Source organism: Astyanax mexicanus, chromosome 15 (assembly GCF_023375975.1).
Source record: "Astyanax mexicanus isolate ESR-SI-001 chromosome 15, AstMex3_surface, whole genome shotgun sequence".
Taxonomy (NCBI): domain Eukaryota; kingdom Metazoa; phylum Chordata; class Actinopteri; order Characiformes; family Acestrorhamphidae; genus Astyanax; species Astyanax mexicanus.
Window position 1 is genome coordinate 38190174 of NC_064422.1, and position 13914 is coordinate 38204087.

At 35.6% G+C, this 13914-nt stretch overlaps 2 protein-coding genes across 5 annotated transcripts in view; both read right to left on the reverse strand.

Annotated features, from left to right (window-relative positions):
• The window catches only part of kif19 (kinesin family member 19), a 68520-nt gene extending 66316 nt beyond the window's left edge, over positions 1–2204 (reverse strand). For all 4 annotated transcript variants that reach the window (XM_049464833.1, XM_049464832.1, XM_049464831.1 and 1 more), the window contains exon 1: positions 1743–2204. In XM_049464833.1, the coding sequence (XP_049320790.1) occupies positions 1743–1781 (39 nt within the window). In that variant the 5' untranslated portion in view covers positions 1782–2204. The remainder of the gene's footprint in view (positions 1–1742) is intronic.
• A 2017-nt stretch (positions 2205–4221) lies between these two features.
• On the reverse strand, positions 4222–13478 carry dnai2b (dynein, axonemal, intermediate chain 2b). The gene is made up of 13 exons (XM_007250131.4): positions 13367–13478; positions 11971–12161; positions 11644–11805; positions 10835–10956; positions 10525–10667; positions 10313–10426; positions 9555–9694; positions 8704–8826; positions 8380–8603; positions 7474–7609; positions 6943–7089; positions 5814–6041; positions 4222–4677 (listed from the first exon to the last, which is right to left on the reverse strand). Exons 2-13 carry the CDS (start codon positions 12151–12153, stop codon positions 4645–4647), a joined length of 1755 nt encoding a protein of 584 aa, XP_007250193.3. The 5' UTR covers positions 12154–12161; positions 13367–13478; the 3' UTR covers positions 4222–4644.
• Between the last annotated feature and the right edge of the window lie 436 nt (positions 13479–13914).

Consider the following 13914-nt stretch of genomic DNA (forward strand, 5'->3'; position numbering starts at 1 on the left):
GCTGAATAGTTAAAACTTTCTTTTAACTGATCAATGAATGCATTTTCTAATTTTTCATCCAAAGCTTTGTTATTTATGTGGTTAATGGTAGTGTTATTAGGTTGTGATAGATAATTATATTTATTCATCCACATCTATGGATGGGTATGCACCTGTGGCTACATGCATATGGTCATATACCTATAGACACATACATATAAGAACACCAAATCACTTTATTTAACGTACACGATCATTGACATCTTGCACTTTTGCTCTGTAACTTATATTTTATTTACTTTGGTTTTACCTTTTGTATATCTATATATAGGCATTGTGTAGTTATCTGTGTTTTACTGTGTTTACTAAGGTTGCTAGCTAATCTTACTGCACACATTTAGGTTAATGACTACATTATAGTCATCATTTACATTTGCTATAACACTGTGTTTATAAACATCATGTGTTTATAACATAGTTGTAACGTATAGAGTTACTACTATATTCTCTTGCAAATGTCTAATCTATCTTTTTATCTATCTATCTATCTATCTATCTATCTATCTATCTATCTATCTATCTATCTATCTTTACTTATATTGTAGCTACAGTATATATGCTTTACTGTGTGTAATATAGCCACTTTCTTTAGGCTAACTCAATTAAGCTAACTCAGTAAGATTAATGATAACATAATAGTCATAATTCATACATTTTATAATGCTGTCATGTGTTATAACATAGTTATAGCTTTACATAGATATGCTTTAATGAGTGTATGCTCTTGCAAGTGTCTAATCTACCTATCTATCTATCTACATATCTATCTATCTAGATTATGTTATACTGTAAATACAGTAGCTGTTAGCTGTTTTACTGTGTGTAATATAGGTAGCTAGTTAACTTCTCAAATGAGGTAGCTAACCTTACTGTACACATTAAAATTAATGATAACATAAGTTACAATTCATATTTGTTATTACACTGCCATGTGTTTATAACATAGTTATAACTAGTAAATAGGGTTACTACTAAATTATTTTGAAAGTGTTTAAACTATCTGTCTATCTATGTATCTATCTATGTATCTATCTATCTATCTATCTATCTATCTATTTATCTATCTATCTATGTATCTTCACTTTTACTGTAGTTACAGTAGCTGTTTTAATGTGTGTAATATATCTATCTATCTATCTATGTATCTATCTATATATCTATATATCTATTTATATATATCTATGTATTTATCTGTCTATCTATCTATCTATCTATGTATCTATCTATCTATCTGTATGCCTATCTATCTATTTATGTATCTATCTATTTATGTATCTATGTATGTATGTATGTATGTATCTATCTGTCTATGTATCTTTGTATCTATCTATCTATCTATCTATCTATCTATCTATTTATCTATCTATACCTATCTGTCTATCTATGTATCTTAATTATACTGTTAGCTGTTTTACTGTGTGTAATATAGGTAGCAAGTTAACTTCTCAAATGAGGTAGCTAACACATTTAGCTTAATGACGACATAACAGTCACAATTTATTATTGTTATTACACTGCCATGTGTTAATATCATAGTTGTAACTGTTGGAAATAGTGTTATTATTATATTATTTTGTAAATATTGATACACTTGCTATTTTAAGGAATCGGCGTCAGTATTTATGCTTCATTTTTCTTAAGCAACACAGTATCCTGCATCACACCTCATCATCATCATGATAAGCAGCAGTAACGTTACTCACTGTTAGCTGGTGGTCCTTGGATTCTCCTGTATCCTTCATGACAGACAGACAGTCAGGAACTCGCAGCTAGTTACGAACTTCTAACATCTATATCATGCAAACGCCACGCACAGTTTTCTGGGCAACGCCAGGCAGCATGGCTCACAGGACGCGCTGAACACACGGCGGATATACCCAGCCGGCCGCTGTCTGCTGCAGCTCGAGCGCTCCTCCGCTTCAGCGCACTAGCTGCGTGTGTTTGTATCTGAGGGTAAAACGCAGAGAATAGTCTAATACAGACTAAAGCAGCGTCAGTCTGGGAGCTCGGCTGCTCCTCTCAGCGCCTCCATTCGCTCTCAGCAGCTCTGTGTTGTGTCGTGTCCCCTTAGAGATCAGTAATAAGCCTGCTGGCGCTGCTCTCCGCCATTCTCCTGCAGCCACAAGCGGAATTTACCACACTCAGCTGCGTCTCTCTCTCTACCACGCTCACCTACCGCCTATTCTTCTTTTACCACCCGTATACAGACAAGCCCCGCCCACACGAGCCAGGATTGGTCAGTATGGGGTCCTGACACCTGCTGTAAGACTGGCCAGGTATGAATAGACAAAGACGTATTGACTCACATTCATTAATCAGGAAGAAATATATACAGCTCTATAAAAAAAAATAAGAGACCACTTTTCCAGTTTCTGAATCAGTTTCTCTGATTTTGCTATTTATAGGTTTTTTTTAATGTTGGAGTAAAATAAACATTGTTGTTTTATTCAATAAACTAAGGACAACATTTCTCCCAAATTCCAAAATTCATTTAGAGCATTTAAATTAGCAGAAAAAGAGAAACGGATGAAATAACAAAAAACATGCAGAGTACAGAAATCAACACTTGTGATTGTGAAATGACCCTGGTTTAATCACATTTTTCTCCTCCACCAGTCTTACACACTGCTTTTGGATAACTTTATGTCACTCCTGGTGCAAAATTTAAGCAGTTCAGCTTGGTTTGATGGCTTGCGATCATCCATCTTCCTCTTGATTACATTCCAGAGGTTTCAATTTGGTAAAATCCAAGAAACTCATCATTTTAAGTGGTCTCTTATTTTGAAAGTAAGCTGTATGAATTCTTGTTGGAAAAGAAATACATTTCTACCTATTATATTAATAATATACATGTGGCTGACTTAGTTTTATGTTTTCTGTGAGTCTGCAAAAGAAAATAAATCTGAAATGTAACAAGGTTGAAGGAGACGAGGTTGAATGCGATGGGGTTGAATGTGATGGGTTAAAGGTAATGGAAATAAATGTGATTGAGTTAAGTATGACAGGTTTGAAAGTGATGGGGTTAAAGGTAATGGGAATGAATAAGATTGAGATAAAAATTACAGAGTTGAATGTGATGGGGTTGAATGTAACAGGATTGAATGTGACAGAGTTGAATGTGACAGAGTTGAATGTAACAGGATTGAAGGTGTTTGGAATGAAAGTGATTGGGTTAAGTGTGACAGTTGAATGTGACAGGATTGAATGTGACAGGGTTTTAATCTGACAGGGTTGAATGTGACGGAGTTGAATGTGACGGGGTTAAATGTGACAGACTTAAATGTGACTGGGTTAAATGTGACAAGGTTAAAGGTGATGAGAAATAAATGTGACTGGGTTAAGTGTGACATGGTTGAATGTGACAGGGTTAAAGGTGACAGGGTTGAAGGTGAAAGGATGGAATGTGACAGGGTTTAATCTGACAGGGTTGAATGTGACGGAGTTGAGTGTGACGGGGTTAAATGTGACAGACTTAAATGTGACTGGGTTAAGTGTGACATGGTTGAATGTGACAGGGTTGAAGGTGAAAGGATTGAGTGTGACAGTTGAATGTGACAGGGTTAAATGTGACAAGGTTAAAGGGGAGGAGAAATAAAATTGATTGGGTTAAGTGTGATAGGGTTAAGTGTGATAGGGTTGAAGGTGACAGGTTTGAATGTGACAGGGTTGAATGTGACAGGTTTAAAGTTGATGAGAATGAATGTGATTGGGTTAAGTGTGACAGGGTTTAATGCAACGGGGTTGAATGCAACGAGGTTGAATGTGACAGGGTATATTAATATACTAGATAGAAAGATATTTATTTTCCAACAGGTGTTCATACAGCTTATTCTCTGGAGGAGGGGTTTAGTGGAATGTAGGGAAGAAAAAATATTTATCTTCAGGTACTATTGGACCATTCCATGCTTTCAGCTCCACCTGCTGGTTAATGGCCACAAAGCATTGGAGACCTTGGCTAGAGCAGTGTTTCCTAACTCCCTAACAGCCTGAAGAACAGGATGAAAGCAGAATAATAAAGTATGCTGAGAAACAAATACAGGACTACAGTCTGTAATTATAGAAACATAATATGCACTTATTTGGTCATTGGTGCTGATAAACTGGACAATGAGTGTGCAGAAAATTTACATTAATAAAATCTGTGCACTAGAATGACACACTTTTGTAATGTACAATAACAGATTTTAATTAATTGATTTTATTGTTATTTATCTAGGAACAACAGTGTCAAATTGTTTAAAAAGTACTGAGATATACAAGGATGGATAATTAAGAATACATATACTGCACACATGAGTGCTACAGGGTTGAAATCAGTTATCTTTAAGAATTAAACCCAGAGTAAAACCCAAACCTCTAGAACTGTGGCAAACAACATGCACCTAAAAAGAAACCAGATAAAGTGCAAAATTAATTCAAAATTCATTGATTCATTTTATCTACACCTGCTGTGGCTGTTGAATAAATCACTGTGTGAGCTCTGCAGTTAAGGGTATTGAATTTGTTTGTTTTTTCCAGTGGGAGATAAACAGATGGATCAAATGTTTCTTTGTTTCTTCTCTTCATTCACACAAGCTTGGACTGTGCTGCTGCTTCTTCTTCTTCTTATATTTCCTTCTCCTCACACACACCTTTCTCCTACAGACAAAAAAAAACAAACAGATCAGCTTAGAAAACACTGAAAAACACTGCACAGTAACAGATTGGCTTGACCAGGCCTAAGTTCAATGCTGGGTCACTTAAATGGCACGTAATAGCATTATTGTAGTTATAGCCCTGGTCTGTAGTTACTGCATTGTGGTGCAAATATTTGCTGATCAGAACATATCAGAGTTTCAAACTAACTGCAGTAAATGCACAACACAAAGCTGCCCATACAATTATCATTCCACGTAAAAGAACTGCAGTAACCAAGTACACAGCATTGATTTTCTTCTCCTTTATGTTGGCTATACATAGGGGGATGGAGGCTTATCTTAATGGAGCAGTTGGCTAAAAGGGGAGCAATCTGTTAAAGCTAAACAAACCAGGACGATTATAGTTGACAGGGTACTATAGAAGAGGTGGAGCGGTGGGGACAAAAGATTACATCAATACAACCCCCATTAGTATAAATATTGGCTGATACTCAGAATCAGTTTTTAAAAAAAGGAGAGTGTGTGAATCTGTGTTGGAGATAAAACTAGCCCCCCTTTAAAGATGTCTTTTTTTGCTTTTACAGATCAGTTCCAATCATTTTAACAATGTAAATGCTTTTACTAAATTTAGTGCTGGATCCATTTATTTATATTTTTTTTTACATATGTTTCATCTATTATTTCTGTGCTTTTATACTGGATATTGTTAATGCTTTTCTTTTTTTCATTCATTGGATTTGTCTTATTTCTCTACCTTTCTGTTTTATTTATTTTTTGTCCTCTTCTCTTGCTTCCTTAATAAAAAAAAAATATATATATATATACATATATATATATATATATGTATATATATATATGTATATGTGTGTGTGCCCCCCCCCCACCTTTATCACAGTGAGAAAAAAAAATCATTCATTAGCTGTTCAATTAATTTAACAGATTTAATTTTAGATTTTGTATCAATATTCAGAACTGTGCCTAGGCTCTTATGGAAATACTGAGTTTTTCTAAGGATCACACAATCATTTCATCATATCACCCTATATTGTACAATTACTTTTTTAACAAATAAAAAGTTATAGCCTTTTTTCCTGTTATACTGTAGATACTGTGCTTTTAACATACTCCATTCCTGACCTGGTCTATCTCTATTTTCTCATCCTTCTCCCTTTTCTTCATCTCAGCCTCCACCATCTCGTAGAACTCTCTCTCAGCACGGGCCACCAGCTCCTCAGCACTCTCTTCTCCCTCTGTCTCTTTAGTCTCGTCCTCCTTGCTCTGCTCCGAGCGACTGCGCTCCTTCAGACGCATCTCTCTGTGACGAGCCTCCAAAATCTTCTCCCGCTTCGTCTCTCGCTCAAACATCTGGTATCACATTTAAACACACACACAAACACAATTACATGTTGCCTCTGATTTTTGATTCTTGATAATAATAAAATTATAACCTTGGAGTTAGAGATGGAGTTACAGAATTTTTAGTTTGGGAGGAGGAACAATTACGAAACTTACGCAGACATGCAATAAATTTCCATCCCTACCTTCCCTCTTTTATGAATAATCTTTGGGACCCCAACAAAACCCCATCTCCTCCTTTCAACCTAGGCTTATCTCTAAAAGGCCATTGTCACAATATTTAATGGGAAGCACATGCACACTTATCTACACATCCCACACTGGCACATTCTGGAACTAGTGGTGTCAATCGATTAAAAAAAAATTCAGATTAATCTTTGTAGTGATGCATGTGTAACATGTAGAGATACCCCACCCCCCTAAATCAGGCTTCTTGCACCATTCTAAAGTTCAATTTAATGCTTTTTAAGACTTTTTTTTGACCGGAATAAATATAATTTAAGACCCAAAAATGTAGTCATAATTTCTTTGGTAGTGTTGTATTTTCAAAGAAATGCTTTAGACTGGTAAATCTTACATTTGAAAATTATATTCTACAGTAGAAAACAATTTGTTTTATTGGAAATCAAAACTTACTCTCCCTTCTCTCCCTGGTAACGTAGCTAACTTGCGCTAATGTTATGTTAGCTAGCTCACCACTAATGTTAGCTAGCTCTCTGTTCAATTTAGCATGTGCTTTCCCACCGGCATTAAACGCACAGACCTACGGACCTGCAGGAACCCTGCAAACTTCTAGAAATCCCCTCCCTCATACTGTCATACATTCTCCACCCATTCTAAAGGTTGTTAACTTTAAGAAAGTAAGCATATCTGGGCTGTTAGCTGCACACATTTTGTGTTTGAGTCTTACCGCAGTAGCCAGAGCTTTTTCGTTTCTCTGCAGTGTGCAAAGGCCTGAGGATATCTCCAGCAGCGTGGTGGTGCCCAGCTCTGAGCCGCATCCCAGAAAACGCCCATTATCCTGCACCCGCATGCTGTATAGAGCTTCATCACAGACCTAATATAACACAGTCAAATATTACAATATGAATTTGATAGTTCATGGCATACAGTACTAATAAAAATGTGGACAAACTTTCTCATAATTATTTTAGATTAATATTAAAGACATTAAAACTCTGTGAACTCATTCAAGACTGTTGGAGAACCATTCAAGCCACCTGAGAAAAGCAGTTATCAAAGCAAAAGGTGACAATCTGATGTATAAAACATATTCTGGTTTGTTTTTTGTTTACTCCATTTGTACATTCATTCATAGTTATGATGTTCTTTATTAATAATCCACAATGTAGAAAATATTAAAAATAAAACAAACAAAAAAAACAAAATCTATGATAGTAGATAAAAACAGACAGCCATAAAACAATGTCATGTAACACACTTTAATACTGAGTGTCGGGTCATTCTGCTTGAACAGGAAGTCCCAAACGTCTAAGGTGCCGTCCATTTTGACAGTGAAGAAGACAGAAGGTCTAACAGGACTCCAGCATCCATCAGACAGATAAGCCGTTTGGTATCTACAAACACACAGATCCAGCAACAAAAAACATTCACATTAGCTGTTCCCAGTGATTACAAAATCCAGGACCAGAAACTGAACTGGATGCAAGGTCCAGATTTGATGATCTGAGGAATACAGTACCAGTCAAAAGTTTGGACACACCTCTTCTCATTCAATGTGCTTTCTAGCTTTTAATGATTTTCTACAATATAAATTTAATATTGAAGACTATATTAAAGCTATACAGGAACACATGAAGAATTATTCATTCAACATAAAATGTAAAAAAAACAGAACCTGTTTTACACTTTAGAACCACTTTTGAGGAGAGATCTTCAAACTCTTGGTATTTTAATCTCAGTGTCTTCATGAGGGAATAGTTTTCTCAGCGTCTTCAGGGAAGGGAGTTCCTGGAGGTGCTGAACAAAAGTTGCTGCAAAAAGTTCCTTCACGCTGTGAATCTCCAGATCATCCCCAATAACCTCAAATTACAGTTCATCAGGTTTAGGTCAGGGGATTAATGTGGAGGATAAAAACTTCTTTACTGTTTACTATGCAATTGCATATGTGTCCCTTAATTGTTTTTAAAAAGTCTTTAAAAAGTGTCCAAACTTTTAACTGGTACAGTGTATAGTAGTCTTGACATAGACAAGTATAGTTCAAGATTGGGAATAATCCCAACTGTAAGGTATAAATAAGGACTTATGGTATACCTGTGGTGGGCTGTTGAACCTAAACACAGCCCCACATTCATTAGTTTTATTCTTCTTTTTGAAGAACTCTTACTTGGTCCACATGATGGATGATTCTCTAATGTCTTCAGACCAGATGCGGGCTGTCCAATCACCAACAGTCAGGAAATTCTTGGGAAAGAAAGGGTTCCTCTGAAGGGAATAGATGGGCCCATGATGGCCACTGTATGTGCACACGATCTTCTCAGCTGGAGTTTTGGCTTTGCGGTTACACGAGACCACCATTCCCTGCTCAGTCCCAACCATAAACTTTGTGGGCTGATAAAGAAAATAAAATAATCCAGAGATTAATTCAGAGTTGCTTTATCTGAATAACAAACCCTCATTCTGTTCCTGTAACAGATATAGAACATCTTACCATGGTAGTTTCAAACTCTAGTGAGATGGCCCCCAAGGCCTGGTCCAGTTTACCCTTCTTGCTGGGATCCAGAACCAGTCTTTCTGTGGGTTCACTCATTTTACGAATATCCCACCACAACACCTAAATGAAAATAACATAAAATATGACAAATATACACTGTAACTTCTAAATAAGACTTATTAAAGGTTATTGTTCTTACAAAATGATAAATAATCATACACTTCTTATGCTTAGTAATACAAAAAAACACGATATATTGCCTTAAAATGAGATAATTTCACTTTCTAAGGTTTTACTGATTAAAGTCAGTTGTTTTATTTCATGTTTCATTTCACTGCAGAAAATGAAATATTAGCAAGATAAATTATTTTAAATCTAGTTTAATGATCTGGCATTTCTCTTTTTTATAATGCTGTTGAAATTTTTTCTAAAAGTTTTTTTTTCTTGTAATTTCTTAAGTAATTTAATCTACTGAAATTGTGTCTTATTTTTAGATATTTTTAATTGTTTTAAGCATTATTTCTTAAAAAAAAAAAAAATCCTGAATGAAGCAAAATATTATCTACCAATGGGATAAAACAATTAAAGTAACATGCACATACATATGACGATACAAGAAAGATATGAGATATGAAGATGTTATTCTGTTAATATGACTTTAATAATCGCAAAATGAGAAATATTATATATATAGCCTATACTGTATTAAATTTTAACTGTATTTGTTTTTGCAATGTGCTACTTTTCAATAAAAACAACCTTGACAAATACTAATAATAAGTATATTGTAATCAAATATGACGAGAACACTCTAAATCATGACCTAAAAGTATTCTTTTTAAACTGACCTGACCATCAGTGGAAGCTGAGAAGAAGTCTGTGCCTGTCTTCGACTGCAGCCAGATGACCTTATAAACTGGGTCTCTATGACTGTGCTCAATGGTGGACATCTCAACCGGCTGACTTCCTTTCCGTGTGTCCCAGTACGCTACAAAGGTGCCAAACACTCAGTGATGTATCGACAACACAGCTAATAATATATAACATAAAAATATAATATAATAATGCATGGGCTTTTGAGAGTTTGTTGAGATGCATGAGAAACACTCAGGTGAGACACAACTTTTGAGAGTACTTATTAAAAAAGAAAATCATGGGAAATCTTTTTTGAGTTGAGTTCAGGATACATAATTATATCATAATTATACTTTACAGCAAAAGTAGGAACCATTTAGGCATATTTAGATATGACAAATTATAGTCATGCTTTAATTAGCTTTGCCCTCTAGCATTTCTGTGCTGGCAAGCACTGCCCTGTAAGACCTGTTACAAGATTGCATGAGTAATGCCCTTTTAAACTGAATTGATGATTAAAAAGAAAATTTTCCATTAACATTTATTCTCTGAAAAGTGAGAGTGCTTAGGACAGCCAAATGCAGCTGAGAACAATCTGCATAAAAAGCATATTTAGGAGATAATTAGGAGAAGAAAACTAAAGTTTTTAAAGTAAACACTTTAAGTAAGCCAGTGAGGTAGAAATGAGATCTAGGACTTGACAAGACTTTTGATAAGGTCTGATAATAAAGATGTGGTCATATATCCCCACCGATTTGTCCGTTGTAGCTTCCTCCAACTAGAATATGTGAGTCTTTGGGGTTATACTCCAGGCAGACGAGTGGAGACACAGGTTTCAGGGTCATTTCAGGTTTATTGGACACTTCTGTAGAAAAAGAAAATGGAAAATATAAACAAAACTTCAGTGGTGGGGTAATTGCTTTTTCTCTAAACATTAATTGCAGCATGAATTTTGTAACATACCAATGTCCCAGATATAGGAATCATAGCTCATGTCTTTGCTGACTTTCTGGAACTCCAGAGAGGAGTAGGCCACAGCAAGTTTCTGGCTGCCATCAGGGTGCCAAGACAGGCTGGTAGCAGTGCGTTTCACCTCATTAGGATCTCTGAATAGAGACAAGATCCAAGAGAAAATAGAGGATACCTTTCTGTCGAACTTCACAGATCTTAAAATGAGTAACTATGTAACTTATCACTGGTCCACCCTAAAGTTCTGTATCTGCACCACTATCCTTTACCATTATTCAGCTGTGTAATGTGTCATCAAGGTCACCTGAACACATTGATGGTTTTGGCTGACGGCTGCTCCTCTGTCTCCTCCACACCTTCCTCCTCTTCAAAGTATTCCTGATAGATATCAATGGCATTGTTCTGCCTGATGCAATGCTCCATGTGCTACAGCAAGGGGAAACATGTCTGAGTTAGAGAAACCATTTACTGTGTGTTATTGTTCTTACATCCTAAAATTGATCATGACATGTTACTTCAGAGAAAGGTTTGGGAGGCCGTCACACCTGTATACATTACGATGTATTATCTTGTGATCAAGGCTTAACACTGGCCAGCATGCTCATAGCAAGGCATTGTAAAAAAGTTAGAGTTAGAGCAAGGCCTGATAATGCATGCTAGATGGATGGGACATTTCATTTCAGAAGTTCTACTAGTCAATGATCAGTGCAGTGTTCTTTAGCTTCCATGAGATATGGTACACAACACATCATACTAGTTCCATGTCCCATGACATTTGGCATGTCACTGTAAGATTTTCCACAGATAAAAATTGTTGTTGTTAAACAATTTGTTTGATTATTTATTTTATTTTATCATTATGGCCTGTAATGCAGGTATAACAATAAAATTATAATAACTGAATTCAAATCAACCAGTACTACTTATAACATGTCAATATTCCTGATACAGGAGTCACAGCTAATTTTTTGGGTAACAGCATATTTAATCTATTTTTTATACACCTAAAGAGTTCAGTTTAACTTCCAATTCTGTTAGAATCAACTCTGACACACCTATAAACAATGGACATACTGGCTGTGCTAATTTGTAGTGCTTTACTGTAACACTTACACTCCCCAGCTGCAGGATTGTGTTCACATAGTTCTCATCCTTCTCCACTTTCTTCCTGTAACGAATGGTCTGTTCCATTTCCTGGGGGTTGACATCTTTTGGCCACCCCCCTTCCATGTGGTTTATCCCGCGTGTCTCATACTCAAAACGCTCTGTGTTCACCTAAAACAAAGAAAAAAGACAAAAACAGCTGCAAGTTAAATAACCAGCTGATAATACAGGTGGTGCCATTGTCCCAGGTTTAATAAGCATCTTTAATCCATAAGGAACACTTCCTGTCAGAGGCAATGGATCAGAAGTGAACTGAATGGTAGAAAGAAGACTAACCTCATGCTCAGACATTTCCTGCGTGCACTGTATGGGTACATCACAAGGGTCTCTGTCTATGAAATTGGCAGCAAGAGATGGGTCAGGCAGAATGTCCACGTGTAGCTCAGCCGGCCTGTCCGAGAAGTTACACTGCCGGCCGAACTCACTGCGCTTTTTGACATACACGTACACAATCTCCATAATGAGTCCTGCAAGACAATGTTCAGAACAGTTAAGTTAATGGAGAGCCATAAAATAATCATTAAATGTGATATTTCTGTGCTGACATGTGATGTGGGAATTCTGGGCCGATGTCGATATCCGATATATATTGCTGATGCTGATATATGAATTTATAACTTACAGAGGAACTAAACACCACAGTATAATTTTAGAAACAAATGTAACATTTATTTGCCATACTTTCAACCAACTGCATTAAAACAATTAAATAAAATTCACCTCCTGAGAAATTAGTTTTCTCTTGTTTGCATTTTTTGGTTTCACATTTATTAATCTTTATTTAACTGGTCCTTACATAGACTGTTTAAACCTTCTTTTTATTAACATGTCAAGTAAAACAATAGATCTATAATTTACATTTACAAAAATCATTATTTTGACCATTTCTCAATTTCTGCAAATAAATGCTCTAAATGACAATATTTTTCTATTTAGAATTTGGGGAAAATGTTGCCAATAGTTTATAGAATAAAACCATTTTACTCAAATATATACCTATGAATAGCAAAATCTGAGAAACTGATTATTTTGATGTGATATATATTATATAATCTAGTTTTTGTCAGTGCAAAAAGCAGACACGCAAGGATGGTAATTTAATCCAATGTTGGTAATTTAGGGAAATAAAGTAATGGTAACATTACTGTAAAAATGGTCATTACACGAGTGAGTTAGTTAGTTAGTTAGTAAGTTAGTTAGTCAGTCAGTCAGTCAATTAGTTAGTTAGTTAGTTAGTTAGTTAACGTTAGTTAGTTAGTCAGGTAGTCAGTCAGTCAATTAGTTAGTTGTATAGTTAGTAAGTTAGTTAGTTAGTTAGTCAGTCAGTTATTTAGTTAGTCAGGTAGTCAGTCAGTTAGTCAGTCAGTCAGTCAGTCAGTTAGTTAGTCAGGTAGTCAGGTAGTCAGTCAGTCAGTCAGTCAGTCAGTTAGTCAGTCAGTCAGTCAGTCAGTCAGTCAGTTAGTTAGTCAGGTAGTCAGTCAGTCAGTCAGTTATGTCAGTGCTATTACTAGTTAAGTCAATAGAGCTAACGCTAACAGCTGCTAGCATTATCGATAGCTCGGCGGTAGTTCAACAGCTGCAGTCTGGGTTCAGCGCGCTTTTCTCCAGAAACAGTAAAATGTTAAACCGTATTAAAATGTTTCCCTCTCTGAAAGAAGCGGAGCAGTCTTACCTCGGTTTCTCTCTCTATAAACCGTAGTTTAATAAACAGAGGATTCTCCTCTCTCACTGTTCTCTCATACCGGCACTCAGGAGTTTACCGTATCCTAGCAACAGACCCCGCCCCCCAACCTCACACTACTAAACTACAGCATTTTATTTATTTATTTATTTATTTATTCATTCATTCACTCATTTATATTAAACAGTGCCTTCAGCTAATTATTAAACACTGATTGTATAATTTGGATACATAATGAATACGCAGAAAAACAGTAAATATGTTAAACTGAAAAAAAAAACTACATACACATTAAGATATTAATTAAGAACCAAATGAGAGATATTATCGTACTAATCATTATAAGTGTATGATTATTTAGCTTATTTTAGAAACAACAACCTACATCAGTCTATTTTTTACTTTAAAAAAAATAAGCCTACCCCATTGACAGATGTATTTGCTTAATATAAGCATATACGTCTCTAGTTTTAGATATATAGTGTAGCTAAATACATAAGTCACACACTGACATGATCAATATAATTTATTAAAATTAG

Excerpts from the sequence above, each read along its gene's own strand:
- dnai2b (XM_007250131.4), bottom strand. The coding sequence starts at position 12,153 with ATGGAGATTGTGTACGTGTATGTCAAAAAGCGCAGTGAGTTCGGCCGG. Across the intron at positions 11,806-11,970 it reads AGGAAATGTCTGAGCATGAG|GTGAACACAGAGCGTTTTGA; the intron begins GTTAGTCTTCTT and ends TCTTTGTTTTAG. Across the intron at positions 9,695-10,312 it reads AAGCTACAACGGACAAATCG|CGTACTGGGACACACGGAAA; the intron begins GTGGGGATATAT and ends GCACCTTTGTAG.